General features: G+C 42.6%; 2 protein-coding genes across 5 annotated transcripts; one reads left to right on the forward strand and one right to left on the reverse strand.

Annotated features, from left to right (window-relative positions):
• Positions 1–1,159: 1,159 nt before the first annotated feature.
• ZC2HC1C (zinc finger C2HC-type containing 1C) lies at positions 1,160–9,662 on the reverse strand. Of its 4 annotated transcripts, none has more exons than XM_041757669.1 (4): positions 9,538–9,662; positions 8,808–8,913; positions 7,373–8,717; positions 1,160–1,708 (listed from the first exon to the last, which is right to left on the reverse strand). In XM_041757669.1, exons 3-4 carry the CDS (start codon positions 8,696–8,698, stop codon positions 1,445–1,447), a joined length of 1,590 nt encoding a protein of 529 aa, XP_041613603.1. In that variant the 5' UTR covers positions 8,699–8,717; positions 8,808–8,913; positions 9,538–9,662; the 3' UTR covers positions 1,160–1,444. The 4 variants fall into 4 exon arrangements, with proteins under 4 accessions (XP_041613603.1, XP_041613601.1, XP_041613604.1 ...); XM_041757667.1 differs by having other exon boundaries at positions 9,335–9,654; XM_041757670.1 differs by having other exon boundaries at positions 9,602–9,637.
• A 5,626-nt stretch (positions 9,663–15,288) lies between these two features.
• ACYP1 (acylphosphatase 1) lies at positions 15,289–24,070 on the forward strand. The gene is made up of 3 exons (XM_041757672.1): positions 15,289–15,392; positions 15,812–15,909; positions 23,655–24,070. The coding sequence occupies exons 2-3, from the start codon at positions 15,820–15,822 to the stop codon at positions 23,868–23,870; spliced, it is 306 nt and encodes a 101-aa protein (XP_041613606.1). The 5' UTR covers positions 15,289–15,392; positions 15,812–15,819; the 3' UTR covers positions 23,871–24,070.
• Positions 24,071–25,232: the final 1,162 nt, after the last annotated feature.

The raw sequence follows: 25,232 nt of genomic DNA on the forward strand, positions 1-25,232 counted from the left end.
GCAACAATTAAGAAGAGCATAAAGCAATTCAATATGTACTGTTTTTTAAGTATATACATTTTTCTCCACCTAGGGTCCTGCAGCTCCGCAGCTAAAGCCTTAATCACATTTCAAGTCGGTCTGATCTATAGCCCAGCCATTCAGCAGGTGCTGCAGGGGAAATGGAACATGAGTGGCCATTTGTTAGTAGAATATGGTTTTTTTGTCTGCTTAGTCACCTTGGCCCAGGTCAAGTTGGGTGTTTTTTCTCCAGTATTTTAAACTAACAATTTGAGTGATGTTCTCAGGACAATAATCCTACTGTTATTTCATATCTGTTGTTCTATCTTCATCCTATTTAAACTGATACTACCCCTGACGGGCATTACCTTATCACTTCTCCCATCTGACTAAACTAGGACTTACTCATTTTATTATTTAATTTTAAATCCCCAAAACCCTTTTTGAAGGTCTAATTATGAAGAGTACCTGCAGTATGCACAATTCTGCACAGAGAAATTTTTAAAAATCCAGTATCTTTTTTCATTTTTCATCAAAGTTTACTCTCTAAAATAGAAGTTCACTGTGACATAATGGACAGCGACATGTAACACTGCAATGTCCCAGCTTGCTTTGATGGTAGATTTTGCTGCCTTATTTCAAAAGCCATACAACCAATCTGATTTCAAAGCAGAATGCCAGCAATCGCTAAAACTGAAGTTCCTTTTTTTTTTTTTTTTTGACATATGAAATCCATTAGCAAAGAGCAACTACTGAGGCATACAGTAGTGCTCTCCCCATCCCTAGCCTGTAAAGCACATCAAGATGAGGTTCTCTTTATGACACACTATACCACAAGCGGGGCCTAGGATAGACTGGCACCCGAACTTTGCATACTGGTGTTGGCTTTTGGCCAGGACCATGCGTCACAAAGGTCAAGCATAAACTTCCATTTGCCTTACAGCAAAATTGTATTATCTTTTTTTTTTTTTTTTTGTATTATCTTTTATAAGAGATACCACCTAGGTGATCATGATCTTCTGACACCAACTTAATCTAATGAACCAACTTCCTGCAAGAGCAAGAAGCATGAACAGGAACCACAGACATACATGCAGAGGCAGTGGCAAGAAGGCACTGCAAACGCAGGCACTTAACTAGCACAGACCACAAGTCAGGCTTGCGAGAAGAGAGATTTAATACAGCCCACTCGCTACTCTCGAGTGTCTTCACCCACCAGTTCTGAGGGCAATAGAAAGGCACACCAGCCCAACATGGTAATTTAGTGGGAAGCCGAGGCTTCCTTTTGCTTCCTGCTGCTTAGCAATGAGTCTCTCTTCACTGATTTAAGTTCTGCAGGCAGATGTGGGAGATGTAAAGGTTTTAGTTCTGGTTTGTATCAAATTATTCTCCCATTTACTGCTGAAGAGAAGCAGAGCCTTCTGAGACTTCCACTGTGGTCTGTTCAACTGTAATGCTTCCTTGGAGGTGGGGGCCGATTCTTAATGGTCTTACACTTGGGAATGTGGCGCTCAGCCACCTTGGGAGCAAAGTGGCGGCTGCAGTGTGGACACTGAATATAATCTGGATTTTCTGCAGGTAGGATGGGTGGCAAGTCTGAGGGGTTTCCACCTTTGGCAATTACTTGCTGGACCTCTCGGGCCTGACGGAGAGTACGGATGAAAGACTCATGCTTCTGTCTCCAGTTGCTCTTCTGAGGAGGTTCAGCCTGTAAGTAAGAGGAAGACTGATTATTTGACTTGGCATTTACCACATCTCCTTCTGAGTCTTCATCAGAATGACAGTAAGGAAATGTAAAGGATGCTCTCCCTAAGGTCAGAGAGAACAGGACAGGAGCAACAGAGCTGACTTGCCAGAGTGGAGGCACTAAGCTAAGGGCCTGCCAGGGGGGATGGTCCTGGGAGGCTTGGTGTTTACAGGTAGAGGCAGGGGAGAGGTGTGGGGCTGAGAATACATTGGATCCCTGGGGCCCCGTCCCATCTTGTACATCCAAGAGTCTGTCACTTCCAGCAGTCTCACAGGAGAACAGGGGTCTATTCTCTGTAGAAACTGAACCAGACAGGTTTCACACGCAGGAAGTCCAGGCATAATAGAGAAGAAGGTTAATACTGAAGCTGAAAATTGGGATTAAGTGCAAGTATACATGATAAATTATGGAACTGTTTGATATCCTGGGAGCCGAGGATATCAACTCAGCTCCCAGGATATCAAACACATTGGCACCCTCACAGGAGACAAGAGTTCTCTGGTTGCACCAAGCAGTCAAGAGAAAAGCCATTAGATGCTGGCCCTGCATGACCCCAGTGAAAAGGTTCACTATTTGAGGCCTTTAATCAACAAGCCTCACTTAAGCTTAACTATGAATGGACAGCCTGGGGTCACCAAATATTTGAGTAAAGCTCTAACAAGAGAAAAACCAAAACAGGTACATGAATTCTCTTTCTTTCTCTCTCTCTCTCTCTCTCTCTCTCTCTCACTCACTCACTCTCAGGAAGCAGCAACAAGGCAGGTAGAAGAAGAAAACTTAAAACCAGAAAGCCAGAAAGAACTATTACAGATTACAACTGTGATAACTAAGGGGCGCCTAGGTGGCTCAGTTGGTTGAGCATCTGACTCTTGAATTTGACTCAGGTCATGATCTTGGGGTCATGGGATTGAGCCCCACATCAGGCTCCACGCTCAGCACAGTCAACTTGTTCCTCTCCTTCTGCTTCTCCTGATTATGTGCTTATACTCTGTCTCATAAATAAATGAACAAATAAATATCTTTATTTTTAAAAAGACCACTTAAAAAAAACATGATAGCTAAAAATAAAAATAGCAGTGTTTAAAATGTCAAGAAAATTAGAATGGGAAAAAAAGATCAAGGTGGGAAGTAGAAAAGATTAGGAAATTAGAAAGTCAATCCAGGAAGTCCAACACCTGACAAAAAGGAGTTCCAAAAAGAACAGAAAAAGGAGGAAATTATTAAATAAATAATACAATAAACATTCCTAGAATTAAGGTCACTGTCTTGAAATTGAATAGCCTACCAAGATTCCAACACAATCATTGAAAAATTTTGGAATTTCAGAATAAAGAGTGAATCCTGTAAGCTTTCAGAAAAAGAAACACCAAGAGAAGCTTCATATAGTGGCGCAGGAAGCAAAATGGCATCAGATTTCTCAACGGTAACACGATACTAAAAGCTAGTGGGAAAATGCCTTAAAAATTCTAACAGAGAAAAAAAAAAAAATTCTAACAGAGGGCGGCCCAGGTGGCTCAGCAGTTTAGCGCCGCCTTCAGCCCAGAGTGTGATCCTGGAGCCCTGGGATTGAGTCCCACATCAGGCTCCCTGCATGGAGCCTGCTTCTCCCTCTGCCTGTGTCTCTACCTCTCTCTCTTTCTGTCTCTCATGAATAAATAAATAAAATCTTAAAAAAAAAGTTCTAATAGAAAATCATTTTTTTCTTTTTAAAAAGATCTTATTTATTTATTCATGAGAGAGAGGCAGAGACACAGATAGAGAAGCAGGCTCCATGTAGGAAGCCCGATGCGGGACTTGATCGTAGGACTCCATCCTGGGACTCCAGGATCACATCTTGGGCCGAAGGCAGGCGCTAAACCGCTGAGCCACCCAGGGATCCCCTGAAAATCATTATTCTACCTAGAATTCTATACCTAGTCAAATCAACTATAAGGCTATTGTATGGATATTTTCATTCATTTTGAGACAAAAAAATATGCCTCCCATGCACGTTTCTTGAAAGCTTCAGCAAATCAAGGAATAAAGCAAGAAAAAGGAAAACATAAGAAGCTGGAAATGGGACCCAATACAGAAAAGAAGTAAAAAAAAGAAGTCCCAACACAACAAGTCTACACTAGACCTAGAGAACAAACAGTCCAGACTGGTGCAGGAGGAAAAAGAGTAGTGGGAGGAAAGTTTTCAGAATAAAAAAAAAAAAAAATCAAACTGATGGATTAAGTGTTTGTGCACTTACAAAAACACTACTAGGTATCTGACATCAGATGAATAATTTAGGGGAAAAAAATTAGAGACAGGTATGTAGGGAACCAAGCAAATAAAAACCTGAGTCAACTATTAATTCCAGGTACATGTGGGCAGAGGCAGAATTTGTTCACTCATCGGTGAACAAAATTTACATGGTTATTATAAGTAAAAGCTGACTGCTGCTTTAATCCAAAATTGTGATCCCATTACAATGGAAGAAGAGAAGGAGAAAAGTAAAAGGAAAGGAGATGTGAAAGAGAGCTTAACCCACAGCATTCATAGAAGGAAATCAACAGATAATGTGCAAAACTGGTTAATCAAGAAAATAAGCATATTATTGAGAAATATGGAAATGCATACCAGAAGAGTAATCGATCAGGAACTGAATGAAGGCTGCCACTGGGGGCCAGATGAGGATGGAGAAGGGTGAAGCAGGATCCTGCTTATTGCCTTATAGGTCACTTAGTACATGATTTTTTAAATGTATTCAAATATTATTTATATTAATATAAAATTAACTTTAAGATTATTTACTTATCTGAGAAAGAGAGAGGAGAGAGAGCACGCATAGGGTGAGGGGCCGAGAGAGAGAAGCAGACTTGGGAGCCAGATGTGGGGCTCAATCCTGGGACTCGGGGAAGACAGACATATAACCAACTGAGCCACCCAGGTGCCCCTAAAATTAATTTTTCAAAAAAGAAAAAATGAGTTAAGTAGCTGCTTGGTGATCTGATATCATTAATGATAAATGACAGGAAGAGATATTATCAAAGGAAAAGGATCCTTAGGAGAGTCTTACTGAAACAGACAGGAAGGCAAGAAAATCTGTGTGTTGGAGACAGGACCCAGGAACATTTAAAAGAGTTAGGAGAAAGTTCCTTGACTATATGATGGTTACTTCATATTCATAATTCATATTGAAATTTTATTCAATTAACACCTATTAATCACAAAGCACAAAGATGTAGTCCCTGTACTCAAATGCTTCCTTCCTTCCTTCCTTCCTTTTTTTTTAAGCTTTTATTTATTTGACAGAGAGATAGAGTCAGAGAGCACAAATGAGGGGAAGGGCAGAGGGAGAGGGAGAAGCAGGCTTTCCACTGAGCAGGGAGCCTGATGTGGGGCTCCATCCCCGAATTCTGGAATCATGACCTAAGCTGAAGGCAGATGCTTAACTGACTGAGCCACCCAGGTGCCCCTATCCAGATCTTTTCTGCTTCAGTGTCCTCAATGCAACATATTCCCCGCAAAACTAGTTTCCACAAAGCTAGGGTATCTGATCTCAGAAACCCAATTCTTTTGCTTCACTGCTACTGTATTTAGGAATTTAAGAAACACAAGAGTCTTTTAGATGCCTGCCAGAAACAACCACTATAGTGGGATAGAGAAGACCCCAGTGGATTACTGGGTTGACCAGAAAGAAAACAGGAAAGAACCGGAACTGGTGATCATATCATTATCTGCAAGAGCAAAATGTTGACTTCTTGTCAGAAACTAGACTTTGGGCAGATTATCTCTGAACCCAGAAGGGACTTTTCTGTGGTGATCTTCCAAACTATACTGAAAGGAGTAACTGCAATTGACTTCTTGTAACAACCACCACATAAATTTGAGTTTTTAAAGGCCCCAGTAAATACATGTATAAACTGTAACGTGCATAGCGGACAACAAGTGCTAGCACAGCATAGGGAGGGAAATGAAAACAGAATATGCTCTCCTATTTTGTTAGAAAATTAGAGTTGAATGGGGCTTTGAGATCCTGAGGTCTGGGCTTTTCCAAACTTTGATCATTTGCATATCACTTTCACTTTATCCCCCTTAAGATAAATAACTTAATATTTTTAAGTTCATGATTTTTAAAACTACAGGCTTCATATGTTGTTATATTTTTCTAATACACAGTAAAACTACTAAAATAAAAAATGTTTGCCGGTATGCCACACTTTGAAAAACACTCATTTACAAACCAAGAGGCATAACCTTGACAGGGTGGTAGACTTATTCATGAGACAATCTCCAGATATGACTGTCCAAATATGCCTGTGAAATACCCCTAAACTTACCATGCAAGTGTCTCACAGCCTTTTTACAACTTAGTTTTTCTGCAGCTGGAATGTTAACCAAAAATCAAGTCCTTTACCTTTTAAGGTGTTTACGCTCTGAATGGGGAGAACAAGGATTGCAAACTTGAGTTTCACATATTTACTAAGAAGATATATCAGAACTGAGCTACTCTTGAAAAAGTAGATCAGGCTATAGGAGTTGTAACAAATCTTAATCTTGGGAGGTGGCAGTGTATATTGCAGAGAGCAAGGAACTCTCTCCCAGGGGTGAAATGCTGCATCATTTTTTTCTTTGTATTTTTCAAATCTTTTTAATTTTCTACAGTAACCATTTATTACTTTTGCTTTTATTTGTTTAAAGATTTTATTTGAGAGAGAGCAAACATGGGTGGGGAGGAGCAGCAGGCAGAGGGAGCAGACTCCCCGCTGAGCAGGGAGCCCGTACGTGGGACTCGATCCCAGGACCCTGGGATCATGACCTGAGCTGAAGGCAGATGCTTAACCAACTAAGCCACCCAGGTGCCCCAACATTTATTACTTTTATAATCAATAGGACATATATTTTTAAGCCTGGATTTTTTGCAGTGCTTCTAAACCAGATTTAAATTTGCTTTTTTTTAAAATTTTTTTATTTATTTATGATAGTCACAGAAAGAGAGAGAGAGAGGCAGAGACATAGGCAGAGGGAGAAGCAGATTCCATGCACCGGGAGCCCGACGTGGGATTCGATCCCGGGTCTCCAGGATCGCGCCCTGGGCCAAAGGCAGGCGCCAAACCGCTGCGCCACCCAGGGATCCCCTAACCCAGATTTATATGCTGACTCTTGTTTGAGAGAGCACATGGGCAAGTGGTGTGAGGGGCAGAAGAAGAGGAAGAGAGAGAATCCTCAAAGAAATTCCCCACGGAGAGCAGAGCCTGATATGGGGCTGGAGCCTGATGCAGGAGCCCAACGTGGGGCTTAATCCCAGGACCCTGAGATCATGACCTGAGCCCAAATCAAGAGTTGGATGCTTAACTGACGCTTAACCACCACCCAGGCACCCCATATATGCTGACTCTGCCACTCAAAGCTGTTTGTGATTTCAAGCAAATTAAACTCTCTGAGATTTGATCTTTGAATTGATAAGAGACAATGAAACCCTCACAGGGTTGTGCTGAGGATCTTATGATAAACTCCCATCACAGTGACTGGCACACAGTAATCAATAAATGTTCTTTCTCCCTGTATGACACATGAGTTTTTTTCTAAAGAAAACTGATTTAGCATCCTTTTATAATGATCCCCAAAGTCAAATCCGTAAGGCCCTGGCCTTTTTACCTTGACTGGGGCTGGCCCCTTCCAGTTCAGGTACTGCTCTAGTTCTGTGCCCTTGGCCCGGGCCCTGGAGGAGTCAAACACTTTCCTCTTGGAACCCTGCATCCTGCTGCAGACGCTGGAGTGTCTCTCCAGTCTGAGCAAGAGAAACTTGCGTCCACAGTGGCTACATTCGCCAAGTTTGGGCTCTTCAGTGGAACAGCTGGAAACCGAAGAGTCTGGTCCCCTAGACAAACTAGAATTGCTGGTGGATCCCCACAAAACACTGCCAGGCCCTTCTGAAGACTGAGAAAACTCCTTTGATGACTCTGAGACTAGGTCTCGGATTCTGTTATTGCTTGCCACCAATCTTTCCCTTTTGAGCTTCTGTATTCCGTAATCAGAGAACTGGAATGGACCGGAATTTTCTTGAGACTGTCCCCAAAGTTCATCTTCTCCTCTGTCTCTACTGAAGACCTCCTCAGACCCGAATTCTGGGGAGAAGGTAGGTTTGTATGTGGTGTTGCTATTACCTTTAATTCTCCTCCTGGGGAGTGTCATTCTTTGAAGCTCTCTTTTTTCATTTTCCTTAGCCTGTTCCTTTTCTTTCTGGATCCTTCGGAGTTCCTCCTCTGTCTTCTTCAGCTTTTCCCTTAGGAGGGTTTCTTTTCTCCGGATTTTCTCTTGTAAGCTCTCCCCTGCAGCTTCCAGTCTTTGGATCTGCATCCATTCGGTCCTGTTGGGGTTTGCCATGGCTCTCTCCTCCTGTGTGGCAGCAACGGCATGGAGCACAGATGCATTCACCCAGTTCCTTGAACCAAAGCTGCTGTATGGAAACTCTCTTGGTTCAGGGGGTCTCGGAGAGACATCCTGGTCCCCATCAATGCCAGCTTCACTTGTACTGTGAGACTTCCTATGGAACACGGGTTTCAGCGGGTATGCCCGGTCTACCCCAACTCGCTTCTTCGTAAAGGGGATGAATTCCTGATTATTTGCTTTGGGATACCAGGACTGAGAATTTGCTGAGTAAAACGAACCCTTTGCTTGGCCTTGGGAATCACTTCTTGAATCTTGCTGGCTGATTCCAACACAGTGGGGATAGGAGCAGCTCCCGGCTTTTGTGCAGGCGTTCCACTTGGAGTGAGTGTAGAGATTATCCAGCGTCAGCTCTTTGTTGCTCAAAAGCTTCTGCTGGAAATTGTTCCTCAGGTGCCCCAAGGAGGACCGCTGAGAAGAGTCACCTTTTTCATAGGGCTCTTGCTTAGCTGAGAGGAGCCCTGGAGCTTCCCTTTCATTATATGGAAGCATAACGCCCACAGGCAGAGGTGGTGCCAACTGGAGGCCAGCCATTCGGGGACTGGACTGAAGCCTAGGGGAGATTTAAACCAGATATATTGTGAGGAGGTTTTCTGAGGTTACCCCCGGCTACTAAAGTAAACAGTTTATACATTTGTCCTACCTATTCTCTTGAACTTTTTAGGGACAGTGGTGCTGGGTCTGCCAGAACTTTCCTTCAATAAGGATTTGGTGAATGCTTATTATTTCCTGTGGGTGCCTATTAGATCCTGAGGACAGAAAAACGAATGTGACACGGGTGTTCCCGCCACCTCGCTTTATTCCAGTACCAGCCTCTGCCATACACAGCGATGCTCCTGCCATACACAGGAGACTCCTTAGGTGGTGGAAAGATTTACTGGAAAGGGCTGTCGGACTCAAAGTCAGGCTTTAGACCTGTGACACAGGACCAGCAACTTTCCCTTGCTGGCTCGCTTCTTCACCTATCCACTGAAGTTTCGCTCAGAGTTACAAGACCTTAGGACTCTGAGTCCGGGCCTACGGTTTCACAGGTGAGCAAACTGCGGCTGGGAGGTAGGTGGCCCGCACAAGGCGCTCTCGGGGCTTCCCCGCTGCTGGACTCCAGAGGACACCGCAGGTGCCCGGCCGTCCAACCCGCACCCAGGGGGTCCCCACGGCGCGGATCGTAACCTGAGAGGTGGAGGCCACCTGACCGGGCCGCCGCGCCGCCGCACGGGTGCTGAGCTCACGCGCCGCCCCAGAGTCGGCAGCAGGGCGCCCCCGCTGGGGCCTCGGCTTGGGGAACACAGCCCTCGCTCTTCTGCCCATGCGGCCGCCCTTGGGAGGTGGAGGCGCTGACCCTACGTCTGCTCCCCACGCCTGCTTACGCCTACCTGAGGCTCTGGCGGACCGTTCCTGCTCAGGGGAAAAGAAAAACAAAACAAAACAAAAACCAACCCAAGACTTAGCTTTCCACCCCCGACCGCCCCCGGGCCGAACTTCAACAACCTCAACCGCCCGCCGCGCAGGCGCTCTGCGCGGGCCTTTGTTATTCCCGTTGCCTGGAGACGCGAGCGCGTGCGCACCCAGCCCCGCGCGCGGCCCCGAGACGCCCGCGACGGGGGTGTGGCCAGGGCGAGTGTCCCTTGACCCGGAGTCCCGCCGACTCTGTGGCTCCGTCCCGCCCTGCCCGTGGGGAACGGGAGAGGGGGCGGGAGAGGCGTTTCTGGGGCTCCATCAAAGAACGTGTATTTTTCTGAGAACGATGCTCCCAGCCCCTGGGGCGTGCCCTTCTCTGGCAGGAGTCGGAGCCCCTGGAAGGGCCCGGGCGTCGCGGTGCAGGCCTGCGGCGTCCGCCCGCCCGGCGGCAGTGGGCCTGCTGGTGGCCTTGCTGAGCGCGCTCGGCTGCCCGGTGCGGGCCCCGGGTGTGCGGCCCCCCCGCGCCCGTCCCAGCCCACGGTTGGGAGCTTGCGGTCAGACGTCAGCTGCTCGGCGAAGCTGTGCTGCCCAGGGTCTTTTCCGAGGTGGTTTTCGTAGCCAATCTAATTATTTTGATATGATGTTTTGCTCTCACGTGGTAACTCTGGCCCGTCTCTTCGTGAGGCCCAACGGTGACTCAGCCAAGTGTAACGATAATAAAGTTAACTACCGGATTGAAAACGATCGGTGTAACCTGGTCCTCAACGCTAAATGACATTCTGTGACTTGTTAACATTAGAAAGGGGTTTATTTGTCTTCATGCTTTAGTTCGTTTGTGTAAGATGTTTGGAACAGGCGGTTTACTTTTTTCCTGTAACTACTCAAAAAGATTCATGCACTTGGGACATAAAATGGACAGCAGTAGTCGGTGTTAATGCTGCAGCATGTCATTATTACAGCTTTACATGTTACAGAGACATTCCTTGGTGGGCCCTCCTCCGGGCCAGTCCTTTGATTCCTTATTTTCTTTCATAGCTGACTCAACTGCCTTCTCTCTATATGCAGTTTCAGACATTTCCCGCTACACTCCAGGTCCTAATTATGTCAGCATCTGGCCTGCCTGTCATCAACTCCTGCAGCTCCCCTCCAGTCTGGCTGAATTGCCCAGAGTGCCTCCCTTCATCCTGAATTCCTTCCCTCTGGTGTCTGAGGAAAAAGAAAATCTTTCTCTTTCCTTGTGGTCTGTTGAATCAGTCCCTTTCTGTACCCTCCTGGACTTGACTCCATCACGTTACCCCTCCATCTTACTCACTTGGAGTTGTATCTATCCACATACTCCTTCTCTTTGGTTTTAAAACATGTTTAACTTTGCCCTGCAAAGCAAACCTCATCTCCCATGGCCTGCTGCCTCTCATCTTAGGGTCTCATGGATTTCTCCTCTTCTCCTCAAGCCTTCTTAATAGACAGCTGTACATTTGTGGTCCTCATTCTTTCATCTGCCCTTCAGTGTCCAGTCCACTGTTGAATGGCTTCCACCCTTTCCATTTTATTTAACTGCTGGGCTGTTGGTGACTTCCCAATGGCCAAAGACAAAAGCTCCTATTTCTTTAGCCTACTCATTTGCCATCGATTTTTCACTCCCTTGGAACTCTCTTCTCACTTGCTCCTCCGCCTTCTTGGTTTCTTCTTTCACATTTTTGCTTCATCTTCTTCCAGGTCTCGGGCATTTATGTCCTTTCTTTGCCTGCCCACCAAATTTAGGTGTTCTCCAAAACCCTCTTATTTCTCATATACACACAGTTCCAGGCATTCTCTTCTTTAATGATTTCAACCAAATGCTGAAATGTCAGGTCTCTCTTATGTTTAAATGATACTCAGCCTAGGGCTCTCTCCTTCATTACAGACTCAAATTTCTAGCTGCCCATTTAGCACCTCCACCATGAATATTCCCCAGGAAACTCAAATTCAATATGACAGAAAACAAACTCATGATCATCTCCCCATTTCCCCATCTACTTTTTGTCCAGTGTTCTCATGTGAGCTGAAAGCATCAGTTATTTTGCACCACTCCCTCTTTTCTTTTAAAGATTTATTTATTTATTTGAGAGAGAGACAGCACAGAGAGAGAGAGAGAGAGCGGACACAGAGAGAGAGCGGGCACAGAGAGAGCGCGCACACACACACAGCACAGAGAGAGAGGGAGAAGGAGAAGCAGACTTCCCACCAAGCAGGGAGCCCAATGCGGGATTCCATCCCAGGACTCCGGGATCATGACCCAGGCCAAAGGCAGATGCCCAACCAACTGAGCCACCCAGGCGCCCTGCACCACTCCCTCTTTGTCACCCCTTCTGTCTAATTAGTCAGCATACTCTGCTTAATTTACTTTGCAATGTCCCAAATATGATTGTTCCTTTGCATTTCTACTGCCCTTGGTGAGTTCTTCCTCACTTTTCTTTGGGACAGCGTCACTCTCTTGCTATTTTTGCCTTCAACATCTGCTCCTCAACCTCATTTTTTATGTTGCTGCCAGAGTAATTAATCTTAAATATCTCTGACCCCCATGGTTCTCCTACAGGGGCTTCTTCTTTACCTATACCTTCTTTACTTTTACTTTCAAGTTGAAACACATAATTTAACATGGTATTTAAATCTGCCAGATTAGGTCCAGCCTATCTTTCCAGCCCTGACTCCCCAGAGTCTAGCCCAGTGTATGGCAACCCTAGCTAAGCTTTAGGACTCCCTGGAAAACAATTTCTGGTGGTGAGACCTGGGTATTGGTATTTTTAAAAGCTTCCGCTGTTGCAGTTATGTGCAGCCAGGGTTAACCCTTGGTCTGGTCACACCTGACTACCCACACTTACTCTTCTCTTCTTCTCTTTTCTTCTCTTCTCTTCTCTTCTCTTCATCTCTTCTCTTCTCTTTTTCTCTTCTCTTTTCTTCTCTTTCTTTTTCTTCCACTTTTGTATATGGTTTTTACCTTGACCCAAGTTCCATGCACTGGGAGGTAGTAGAGCATAGCATTTATGGAAGGGGGCTCCGTACTCAGACTGTTTGGAAATAATCCCAGCTCCATCACTTACTTACTGGTTGTGGTTGTGTAACCTTGGACATTGTGCTACTTCCTCCAAGAACACTTGCCCAATCTTCCCAGTCAGAATAAATCTTTTTGCTTTTTTGTGCTCTCAAGTATTTTCTGTTCTTGTTGTAGGACAGGGCTGACTCATGAGGAGCTCTCAGTGGATGTTCATGGAATTGACTAGCACGTTGTGCATTTTACTGTCATTATTTGCATGCATATTTGTCCCTTATACTAAAGAAAAGCTCTTGGAGGACAAAGATTACATATCATTCATCTTTGTATATCCTACAGTGTCCCATATTAGTAGACAATAGTTTCTTAAAATCTTTTGAGAAGCTAGGTTTTTTAAAATGAATTTTAGGGGCAACTGGGTGGTGCATTTGGGTGGGTGTCTAACTCTTGTTTTCAGCTCAGGTCGTGATCCCAGTAATGGTCATGAGATCAAGCCTGTTTGAGATTCTCCATCCCTCTCCCCCTCCCACTCATGTTCTCTCTCTAAAATAAATAAATCTTTAAAAAATAAAATACAAAAAAAAAAGAGTTTTAGAGAAAGAAATAACATCAACCGGACACTCTGTTTAGCATTATTTTCAAATATTGCCAAGCATAACATTCAATCCAGCTTTCCACCCTATCCCCACTCCAGCACTAAGGTTATATGATTCTTCAGGATCTGGATCCTCACTTTTCAGTGGGGGGACAAGTGAAGTGATGAATCTTTATGGCTTCCATTGCAAATCCATCTCACCTCACCAAGTCTGCCCACCTGGAATATTCACAAATGGAGTCTTATATTCTGAAGGGACATAATGCATACAAAGCAATCCACAGAGGAACAGGAAACACCACAGTTTTCCTTCATATATTCTTAATCATCAGAGTAGCTGGAATCAAATGCTTGCAAGATGACTGTACTTTTAACAATCATCAGCCACAACTCTGTCAACAATTCTCTTTTCTCAAAAGAAATTCATGGATTTTGGTCATTTGGCTTAGACTGATTGATTCAATTTTTTTTTAAGATTCTATTTATTTATTCATGAGAGAGACACACAGAGGCAGAAGGAGAAGCAGGCTCCCTATGAGGACCCTGATGTGGGACTCGATCCCTATACCAGACCCTGGGATCATGCCCTGAGCCCAAGGCAGATGCTCAACTATTGAGCCACCAGGTGTCCCTGATTGATTCAATTGTGATTCTGGAGCCATGGGTTATTTTGCTTGTGCTTGTGATCAATCAATTTAGGTAAGCATTATTTGGAGTTTTTTTTAGTAAGGTAGAATCTGGTGGGTAGCTTCCATAAGCACAAAAGGAGGAATAATGTCCTCTGGGACCTCCCATTCACTTACCCCCTTGCTACCAATTCCAGACTGGGGCATGACCCCAAATTTGAGGAGAAGTGAAAGAAAAAGGGCAGAAAGGTACAGGCATACTTCAGAGACATTGTGGGCTCTATTCCAATCACTGCAATAAAGTGAATATTGCAATAAAGTGAGTCAAATAGAAATATAACTTAAATATGCTGGTTTCCCAGTGCATTCTACTATAGTCTGTTAAGTATGCATTTGCATTATGTCTTTAAAAATGTACATACCAAAAAAAAATAAAAATAAAAATGTACATACCTTTTTATATATAATAATGCTGAAATATATATGATATATTATAAAAATATAATAAGGATGAAAAAGTTTGGGGCACCTGTGTGGCTTAGTCGGTTAAGCATCTGCCTTTGGCTCAGGTCATGGTCCCAGGGTCCCGGGACTGAGCCTCACATCCCCTCCTCCCTGTTCATGCTCTCTCTCTCTCTCTCTCTCAAAAAATTTTAGAAAAGAAAAAAAGTTTGAAATATTGTGAGAATTACCAAAATGTGACTCAGAGGGATGTCTGGGTGGCTCAGCAGTTGAGCATCTGCCTTCAGCTCAGGTCATGATTCCGGGGTCCTGGGATCAAATTCCACATTAGGCTCCGGGCAGGGAGGCTGCTTCTTCCTCTACCTATGCCTCCGCCTCTCTCTCTGTCTCTCTCATGAATAAATAAATACAATCTTTAAAAAAAAAAACAAAAAACAAAAACAAAGTGCAACTCAGAGGCACAAAGTGAGCAAATGCTGTTGGAAAAAATGGTACTGTTAGACTTCACCAATGCAGGGTTGCCACAAACCTTCAATTGTAAAAAACATATTTGTGAAGTGCAGTGAGACCAGGAATGCCTGTATGTGTCCTATTCAATTTATGTGTTTGTGTATTCAATGTTTATTGTCTATTTCCCATCCCCAGATTTTAAGTTTATCCAGGCCAGTGATCCTTTTTGTCCACTAATGTAGGTCAACCACCTAAAAGCGTGCCTGGCACACAGAAAGCTTTCAGTAAGTAGTTGTTGAGTGGTTGAATTTATTTCAGGTGCTTCTTCATCGACGCCTTTTTCCAGAAAAAGAGAGCAGGGTTGCGCTTAGTGACCAAGGTGAGGTGAGGCCTGGGTCTGTAGAATCAGCGCCTAGACTCTGGACAGATCCCCAACCTTAGGCTTGCCAGTGCTCCCAAACAACCGTATTTGGAAGCCCCACCCCCTGGGCGGGCTCTGGCTGAGCCTTTCCACTTCTGATTGGTCGGCGGAGATGATGGGCATGAGAGACAGCGAAGGAGGGGCCGCTCTCTAGGCTTCCGGGCGCCGAGGCTACCCTGCAGTGGGAACCGTTGGCGTGCTGGTCGGCCGTGCTGCCCTGAACGCCCGAGAGGAGGACGAGGAGGGTGAGCCTAGGAAGGGGCCCCGTAGCGTGTCCATAATTCGATACCCCTAAAATGTTAGTAGAAGGGGATTCTGGTGGCCAATGGAAGCTGGGTCCGTGGGAAGAGAAAGGGATGGAGAGGGAGCCGGACGGGGATAGGTGTAGGGAGGCAAATGAATAAGCAGGTAACTGCCCCAGAGGGGACTCTGTGGGCACTTGCGACCCCAAGCTTCTCAGCCCAGGTGTCTTCCTGTTACTGAGCACGCCCGCGCTGGCACGTATCCGCTTACGTGCTCTGAAGTTCGAGGACCACAATGTCAGGGAAAGGTCGCAGTGGTTACAGATGGAGAAGTGTGGGTCTGACCCTTTCTTCCTTGGGATTTGAGGTCCTGGAATAGGATAACGAGTCCTTTGCTTTTCTGCTTTTCTGGTCTCTGACAGGTGTGGGCATGAACATGGCAGAAGGGGACACCCTGATATCAGTGGATTATGAAATTTTTGGGAAGGTCCAAGGGGTGTTTTTCCGCAAGTACACTCAGGTATGTGTCCTACAGGCTTTGGGGACATACCTACGTTACCTGCATGGAAACAAGAGACAGTGTTCCTGACAAATGTGTATTGGGGGAAACTGGCTATCTAGTAGCTGCATGGTGGTTTGTAGAGCGGTGGGAATGAAAATGCTTTGGAGTGGACAAAAGACAATGTAAATGGCAGAATCATGTGCTGTTGTCATCGTTCGTTTCTGATGGGGGTACCAGAATACCAGACACATATTAATGAGCTTCTCTCTTCCCAAGGGGAATTGAGGGCATCCCCAGTTCTCCCTGTTGTGGTCTTATCAAACCAGATCACGATTCTTGTAGGAAAGACAACGTTGATCAGATGGCATTTAAAGATTTTATTTATTTACTTGAGAGAGAGAGCACGAGGGAGGAAAAGAGGCAGAGGGAGAGGGAGAAACAGGCTCCCCACTGAACGGGGAGCCCAATGCAGGACTCGATCCCAGGTCCCAGGGACCATGACCTGAGCCGAAGGCAGACAGACACTTAATTGACTGAGCCACTCAGGTGCTTGGATCAGGGGGCATTTAGATGAACTCATGATGTTTATGAAATATATGTAATTGCTTCCTCTGTAGGAAGCTGCTGGATTTTCTTCAGACCTCTTTCACTTCGTCAACCTTGCCCATTCCCCCACTGGATTTCTTTCTGCTTATTATGGCTCTGAAAGAAGAGTTACCTTTCCGGGCTAAAGCTTTTCTAATGAAAATACTCTATCTATTCCAGGGTAGGTAATGGTGACACTGGATGTGGGTCTAGTGTTCCTAGTAGAGTGTTGTGGAGTAATTGTGCGGATGAGCTAACCATGGATGATGGCTTTATTGTCACTAATCTTCCCACGACATGTGCACGTAATTGCAATCTCAATATTCCTTCTGTCTCTGTCAAAGGGATATCTGGCTTTTGCCTTCTTCATGTATGGCCAACCCCAAAGATAATGAGTCAAGACTGCAGAGCTTTCCAAGTGTCCCATTCCTGGTACTGTGGCACATAAAATTCAACCCTGCAATCTTTGAAATATGAATGTTACATGTCATTACCTCTTTTTTCCAATCACTTGCAAATCATTTCCTCCTGTTTCATACTCATATATGAAGTGCTTGTTGAAAGAGAATTGCTGGGGGCACCTGGGTGGCTCAGTCGGTTGAGCATCTGCCTTTGGCTTGGGTCATGATCCCAGGGTCCTGGGATTGAGCGCTACATCAGGCTTCCTGCTCAGTGGGGTGTCTGCTTCTCCCTCTCCTTCCTGCTCATGCTGTCTCTTACTATCTCTTTCATTCTCAAATAAATATTTTTAAAAAGAAAGAATTCTTGAAAAGTCATAGCAAAAGTTATGTTGCAGTTAGCTTTAGTACCAATTATGCAGGGTAAATTCCTGTGACTTAGTAAATGGGGATGACAGCCTCAAAGATTAATTGAAGTTTTTGAGGGAAAAGGACAAGACAGTAAGATAGCCCATCTTTCTCTACTGTCTCCACACCCCCCCAGTTCAGAGAGACAATAAAAGAATGCAGGCAACAAATATTGATTTGGAAAACTGCAAGGAAAATACCATCTCTTTTTCTTTTGCATTAGACTTGGAGCTTATTCCTTATTACTTACAGTCATTTAACCATGTGTTCATTTCAACAGTTGTTTTCTTTCATGACAGTCTCTTTGTTTGTTGATATCTGGCCTCTTAATTCAATATCATCAATCACTCATTCCTAGAATGAATGATGAGAATACTCAAAGGGACTTTTTAAAAAGTTGAAATATAATTGACATCCCATAAAATTCACCCCTTTTTTCTGTATCATTAACACTTTTTAAAATTTTTGTTTAAATTCAATTAACATATAATGTATTCTTGGTTTCAGGGATAGAGATCAGTGGCTCATCAGTCTTATATAATACCCAGTCTTATATAACACCCAGTGCTCATTACGTCACGTGTCTTCCTTAATGTCCATCGCCCAGTCACCCCATACCCCCATTCCCCCTCCCCTCAGCAATCCTCAATTTGTTTCCTATGATTAAGAGTCTCTTATGGTTTGTCTTCATCTCTGATTTTGTCTTGTTTTATTTTTTCCTCTCTTGCCCTATGATCCTCTGTTTTGTTTTTTTAAATTCCACATATGAGTGAGATCATATGATAATTGTCTTTCTCTTATTGACTTATTTCACTTAGCATAATATCCTCTAGCTCCATCCACATCATTGCAAATGGCAAGATTTCATTTTTCCTTGATGGCTGAATAGTAGTCCATGGTATATTTATACCACACCATCTTTTTTTTTTTTTTAAAGATTTATTTATTTATTCATGAGGGAGAGGCAGATACATAGGCAGAGGGAGAAGAGGCTCCTCACAGGGAGCCCTATGCAAGACTCGATCCCAGATCCTGGGATCACACCCTGAGCCAAAGGCAAACGCTTAATGGTTGAGCCACCCAGGTGTCCCTATACCACATCTTCTTTATCCATTCATCTGTTGATGGGCATCTGGGCTCTTCCCATAGTTTGGCTATTGTGGACATTGCTGCTATAAACATTGGGGTGCAGGTGCCCCTTTGTATCACTACCTTTGTATCTTTGGGGTAAATACCCAGTAGTGCAATTGCTAGGTCATAGGGTAGCTCTATTTATTCAACCCTTTGAGGAACCTCCATACTGTTTTCCAGAGTGGCTGCACCAACTTGCATTTTCACCAAAAGTGAAAGAGGGTTCCTCTTTCTCCACATCCTCGCTAACACCTGTCATTTCATGCCATTCTGACTGGTGTGAGGTGGTATCTCATTGTGGTTTTGATATGTATTTCCCGGATACCAAGTGATGTTGAGCATTTTTTCATGTGTCTGTTGGCCATTTGTATGTCTTCTTTGGAGAAATGTCTGTTCATGGCTTCCGCCCATTTCTTGATTGGAAAATTCACCCTTTTAAATAAAAGTGGATTTTAGTGGTTTTTAGTGTAGTCACAAAGTTATGCATTAATTCCAGAATGTTTCATTATCCCAAAAAGAAATCCCATCCCTCTGCAGCCCCTGGCAATCATTAACTTCATCTCTGTCTCTATGGACTTGCCTATTCCGGACATTTAATATAAATGGGATTATGTAATATGTGGTCTTTTGTGTTTGCCGTATTTAACATGTTTTCGAGGTTTATCCATATCATAGCATGTATCAGTATACTAAGCCCCCCTTATCTGCAGGTAATACATTCCAAGACCCCCAGTGATTACCTGAAACCGTGGTTAGTACCAAACCCTATATATACTATGTTTTTTCCTATACAGACCTACTAATGATAAAATTTAATTTATAAATTAGATATATAATATCTAATTATTCACAGCATAATGATGCTGTGAACCTTTATATATTTGTTTTTATGTAAACATTTTCAATCCCCTTGGGTATATATACCTAAGAGTAGATTGCTGGGTCACCTAGTAAGTCTATGTATGACTTTTTACAGAACTGCCAAACTATTTTCCAAAGCAGCTGTACCATGTATATCCTCTCTAAAAATGTGTGAGAATTTCAATTTCTCTAGATTCTTGTCAACAACTGTTATTGTCTTTTTTATTAGGGCCATTCTAATGAGTATGAAATGGTATCTTATTGTGGTTTTTTATTGTTTTATTTCATTTTTAAAGTATTAATGAATTTTAAAAGATTGAGGTCATGCAAAGTGTGTTATCCGAATGCCTTTTATTTCTTTTTCCCTGCCCTGGCTAGAACCTCCCGTATAATATTGAATAAAAGTGGCAAGAGCCACTTGTCTTGTTCCTCCTGATCATGGGGAGAAACTGTTCAATCTTTCACCATTAGATATGATGTGAGCTGTGGGTTTTTCACAGATGCTTTCTATATCAGGGTGAGTATGTTCCTTTTTATTCCTAGTTTGAGTGTTGGATTTTGTCAATTTTTTTCCATCTAATGAGTTGATCATCTGTTTTGTTTCATTTATTAATATGGTATTTTACTTTATTTATTAATATTGTGTTTTAAGTAATATGAATTTTAGGGGCACCTCGATGGCTCAGTCCATTAAGTGTCTGCCTTCTGCTCAGGTCATGGTCTCAGGGTCCTGGGATTGAGCCCCACATCAGGTTCTCTGGGAGCCTGCTTCTCCCTTGCCTTCTGCCACTCATTTCCCCTGCTTGTGCTCGCTTGCTCTGTCAAATAAATAAATAAAATCTTTTGGGATCCCTGGGTGGCGCAGCAGTTTGGCGCCTGCCTTTGGCCCAGGGCGCGATCCTGGAGACCCAGGATCGAATCCCACATCGGGCTCCTGGTGCATGGAGCCTGCTTCTCCCTCTGCCTATGTCTCTGCCTCTCTCTCTCTCTGTGACTATCATAAATAAATAAAAAAATTTTAAAAAAAATTAAAAAAAAAATAAAATAAATAAAATCTTTTTTTAAAAATGTGATTTTTAAACTATGGTGTATTGATTTTTCTGTTTAACTGTCCATTCATTCCTGGGATGAATCATGGTGTGCCATCCTTTTTATATGTTGCTGGATTTGATTTGCTTATATTTTGTGGGAGAGTTTTGTGTCTATATTCATTTTTTTAAATTTTTATTTATTTATGATAGTCACAGAGAGATAGAGAGAGAGGCACAGACACAGGCAGAGGGAGAAGCAGGCTCCATGCACTGGGAGCCCGACGTGGGATTTGATCCCGGGTCTCCAGGATCGCGCCCTGGACCAAAGGCAGGCGCCAAACCGCTGCGCCACCCGGGGATCCCTGTGTCTATATTCATAAGTGATATTAGTTTATAGTTTTCTTTTCTTGTGATGTCTTTGCCTAAGTTTGATATGAGGGCAATACTGGCTAATGGAATGATTTGGGAATTTTCTTCTGTTTTTTGGAAGAGTTTGTGAAGGATTGGTGAAAGAGTCTTCTTTAGACATTTGGTATACCTGTGAAGCCATCTAGTTCTGGGCTTTTCTTTGTGGGAAGTTTTAAATTACTAATTCAATCTCTTTACTTGTTATAGGTCTATTCAGATTGCCTATTTCTTCTTGAGTCAGTTTTAGTAGTTTGAGTCTTTTTAGGAATCTTCCTTTTTCATCTAAGTTATCTAATTTGTTGGCACACAATTGTTTATGGTGTTCCCTTATAATCCTTTTCATTTTTGTAAGGTTAGTGGTACTGTCCCCTCTTTAATTACTGATTTTAGTAATTTGAGCCTTCTCTCTCTTTTTTTTATCAGTCTAGCTAAAAACTTGGCAATTTGGTTGATCTTTTTTAAAGAACCAACTTATGGTTTCATTGATTTTTCTCTTTTTTTCTATGCTTTATTTTATTAACTCCTAGTCTAATCTTTATTATTTTTATCTTTCCGCTTGTTTGGAATTTGGCTTGATCTTCTTTTTCTAGCTTCCTAAGTTGGAAGTCTAGGTTATTGATCTGAAGGGAATTTCTTTTTAGATTGAAACTGGAATTGGTGATTATGTTCCTTAAAATAATGTTTCCAGAATATGACTATGAGGAAGAATTAGCCTTTTTGGATTTTTCTTAGGAACAAACACTACTTGCTTATTTAGATATTCAAAATGGAACACGAGTCAGCAACATTATACTATCATTTCAAAATAAGAACAGAATCAGGGCAGCCTCGGTGGTCCAGCGGTTTAGCGCTGCCTTCAGCCCGGAGTGTGATCCTGGAGACCCTGGGTCGAGTCCCACGTCGGGCTTCCCTGCATGGAGCCTGCTTCTCCCTCTGCCTCTCTCTCTCTCCGCCTCTCATGAATAAATAAATAAAATCTTAAAAAAAAAAAAAAAGAACAGAATCAAATGCACAATTAAAACCTACCGGAGGGGGATCCCTGGATGGTTCAGTGGTTTAGTGCCTGCCTTTGGCCCGGGGTGTGATCTTGGAGTCCCGGGATCGAGTCCCACGTCGGGCTCCATGCATGGAGCCTGCTATTCCCGCTGCCTGTATCTCTGCCTCTGTGTGTGTGTGTGTCTCTCATGAATAAATAAATAAAATCTTTAAGAAAAAAACAAAAACAAAATACAAAACCACCTACCGGAAATTCCCATCCTTAATACCAGTCACATTTGGGTTTTTTTTTTTTTTTTCACTCTTAAGAGTTCAGATAAATCACATTGCAATTTAAAGATTTACTTGAGGGGCACCTGGGAGGGGCAGTTAGTTAAGTGTCTGCCTTCAGCTCAGAGTCATGGGATTGAGCCCCATGTCCTTGGCTCCCCACTCAGTAGGGAGCCTGCTTCTCCCTTTTCCCTCTGCTCTTCCCCCTGCTCATGCTTTCTCTCTCTCAATCAAATAAACAAAATCTTTAAAAAGTATATCTATTTGACTTTATAAACTACTGCTCAAAATTCAATATAATCATTATAGCTAGTTACCATGTGAGTTAACTTGAAAGAGCTGGGGATAGCCAGTTCTCCTAGGTTAATTTGAAGCAGAAGAGTGCAATTGTTACACAAAGTCAATTGGATGTAGTCTTCCTTAAAATCTATTCTCTGCATCCTTTTTTTATGACCCCCATCTTTCGCACTTAATATGTGCTTTAGGTATCTTCTATTTTTTTTCCTTCCTTAATTTCCCCTGTATCCCTTAAATTGTTATTTGACTGCAGTCTCTTTTTGTTCATTATACAAACATGTCTTTGCTTTGAACATAACTGATTTGATAGATACTTTAGTTTCTCATCAAACATGGTTTTGCTGTGCATAACATTTTCTTTGGCCGACTGCAGCAATTTCCCATATTTGCGAGGTCACTCCTCTGGCATTTGGGCATGCAGTCATGGTAACTCCCATTTTCTTTTGTAATCTGATTCTTTCCATTTAGATAAGTTACTTTAATGATAACTTTTCTAATATTTCTGCTTGCAAATTTTACCAAAAAAATTATCTCTAAACATTGCTACCTCTCCCAGTTTTTCAGTCGTTCCACAGTTTCATGACTTAGAGGAAAAAATGTTGGAAAGACTAAGAGAAAAGCAACTACAATGATTAGATGGTCTTGATAGACTTATTCTACTTTAAAGGTGTGATTATTTAGACAGAAGAGAAGAAAGTCAAGTGAAAACCTAATAGTTATGTAGTCTCATGAAGCTTTGATGTTCAGAGACTGATCACTACATGCTTTTTCCTTCTCTAGGAGGAGGACAGAAAGTGGACTTTGGATATAACATAAATACCTTGGATTAGACAATTTTTCTAAAGTGAGAACAAATGAATGTGTTGCCCAGGAAATAATGATCTCTAAAGATACAATGAACACTCATTCATCTGGATTTGTTTAGGTGTGGTCTTGGCTGAAGACAAAGAGAAGGATCAGATAACTTCAGGCTTTTTCTATTTAATATACCCACTAGATTCTTGATTAGGAGAAGGGAAAATGAGCAAGATACAGCCCAGTATCCTAACAACAATTAGCCTTAGGGAATGGTTTTGAAAGCATCTGATTTGCGTTAGTACTTAAGTCTTTAGTACTTAACCAAATTGACTATATAGTGAAAATTTCTAGTGCCTAGGTTTTATAGGGTAGAAGAAGGAAGTGGAGTCAAATGGCCAACACTTCATGTTAAGGTCAATGAGATTCTCCTTGCTGTAGTTCTGTTTTGACTGTTCTGGACAACATCAAATTAGTTTCAGTGGCTTGATTCTAGGCCAAGATTCTGGCAACAGATTGTAGTCTCACTGTTTTGTCCAATCTCACTGGATTTTACTCTCTCTTGTATTTTTTTTTCCCTTAGGCTGAGGGTAAAAAGCTGGGATTGGTTGGCTGGGTCCAGAACACTGACCAGGGCACAGTGCAAGGACAATTGCAAGGTCCCGTCTCCAAAGTGCGTCTTATGCAGGAATGGCTTGAGACAAAAGGAAGTCCCAAATCACACATCGACAGAGCAAACTTCAGGAATGAGAAAGTCATCTTAAAGTTGGATTACTCAGATTTCCAAATTGTGAAATAATGGCCTGAATTTAAATTTTCTAAAATAAACTCGCTGGCTTTGTTTTTATTGTTATTATAGAACTAGTCTGTGTTCAGTATTAGAATGGGTCAGTAAGTTATGTTAGTATAGGTATTTGAATATTACTGTATAATATATGTATGATAGAAAGATGACAACTCTACACAGTTCTAAATAAATAAAGCTACACTAGAACCTTCTGCATAGGGTCCTGTCTTTATTTTTGGTGAACTTCATTTTGAGCAATATAAGAGGTTATATATCAGTAAACATCTGTGGGAAGAGAATTTTAATGTAATTTAAAGAGAGCTGAAAGAAAAAGCAGTTAACTCTGAATCACTTTTTAAAATGGTTTCCATGCAGTTTTCTTCCGGAAATTCCATACCTAATAATAACAAATACCACAATTTCAATTTGTTAGTTGTTCAAATGACATTTTAGACATATTACTTTTACTTTTCTGGAGTATCTGCTGTCATTCCTCTCCTCTGGGCAAGGATTTCATATAAAGCAATGCTATGGACTAAATTGTATCACACTTACCTTGCCTACCCCCAAATTCATGTGTTTAAGTCTTAACAGTACCTCAGAATGTGACTATATGGAGATAGCACCTTTGGAGAGGTAATTAAGGTTAAATGAGGTCATTAGAGTAGGCCTCAACCCAATGTGCCCCAGTGTCCTTAAAAAAAGAGGAAATTGGACACAGGCATGTACATGCATAGAGGAAAAGAACATGTGAAGACACAGGGAGAAGACAGCCATCTACAAGCCAAGAAGAGAAGCCTCAGAAGAAATCAACTTGTCAACATCTTGACCTCAGATTTATAGCCTCCAAAACTGTGACAAAATAAATTTCTATTGTTTAAGCCAGTCTGGTATTTTGTTACAGCAGCCCTACAAGCAATAATCAGGATTTTGCTTCATCAGCCCTTCACGTTTCCCAATTTGTCTTGGTCAGCCATTAAACAGGTATACAGCAAATGCTCACTGGACTTGTCATAAATTACAATTTTTGAAAGTGATAGGTTTCAATGAAAATGAGACAGCAAAAACAGGATTGGTTAATAATTTCCCAAACACCTATTCTCACAGTGTTCTTACAGTTCTCATCAGTTAGAAAAGGAGCTGCGAGGGCATTAGGAACATCAATAAAAGTCAATGAAAGGAGTCTTGGTGTCCTTGCCTGTAAATTAAGAGGGTTGAGCTAGTTTCTCAAGTCTCTTCCACCTCTGAAATGCTGTAACTACAGAAGATGGGAGGCTGTGGATTTATTCACCCATTGAGTACCTTAACAGGACAGGCACTGTAAACAAAATAGATAAAATCCCCACCTTCAGAGAGTTGACCTTCTAGTCAAAG

The sequence above is a fragment of the Vulpes lagopus genome, chromosome 6, assembly GCF_018345385.1.
Source record: "Vulpes lagopus strain Blue_001 chromosome 6, ASM1834538v1, whole genome shotgun sequence".
NCBI classification, from domain to species: domain Eukaryota; kingdom Metazoa; phylum Chordata; class Mammalia; order Carnivora; family Canidae; genus Vulpes; species Vulpes lagopus.

What these genes read in the sequence shown, in the direction of transcription:
- ZC2HC1C (XM_041757669.1), bottom strand. Translation starts at nt 8,698, where the DNA reads ATGGCTGGCCTCCAGTTGGCACCACCTCTGCCTGTGGGCGTTATGCTT. An exon ending in AGGGGCCAGCCCCAGTCAAG is followed by an intron (nt 1,709 to 7,372) that starts GTAAAAAGGCCA and finishes TCTTACTTACAG; the next exon opens with GCTGAACCTCCTCAGAAGAG.
- ACYP1 (XM_041757672.1), top strand. Translation starts at nt 15,820, where the DNA reads ATGAACATGGCAGAAGGGGACACCCTGATATCAGTGGATTATGAAATT. An exon ending in TTTTCCGCAAGTACACTCAG is followed by an intron (nt 15,910 to 23,654) that starts GTATGTGTCCTA and finishes TTTTTCCCTTAG; the next exon opens with GCTGAGGGTAAAAAGCTGGG.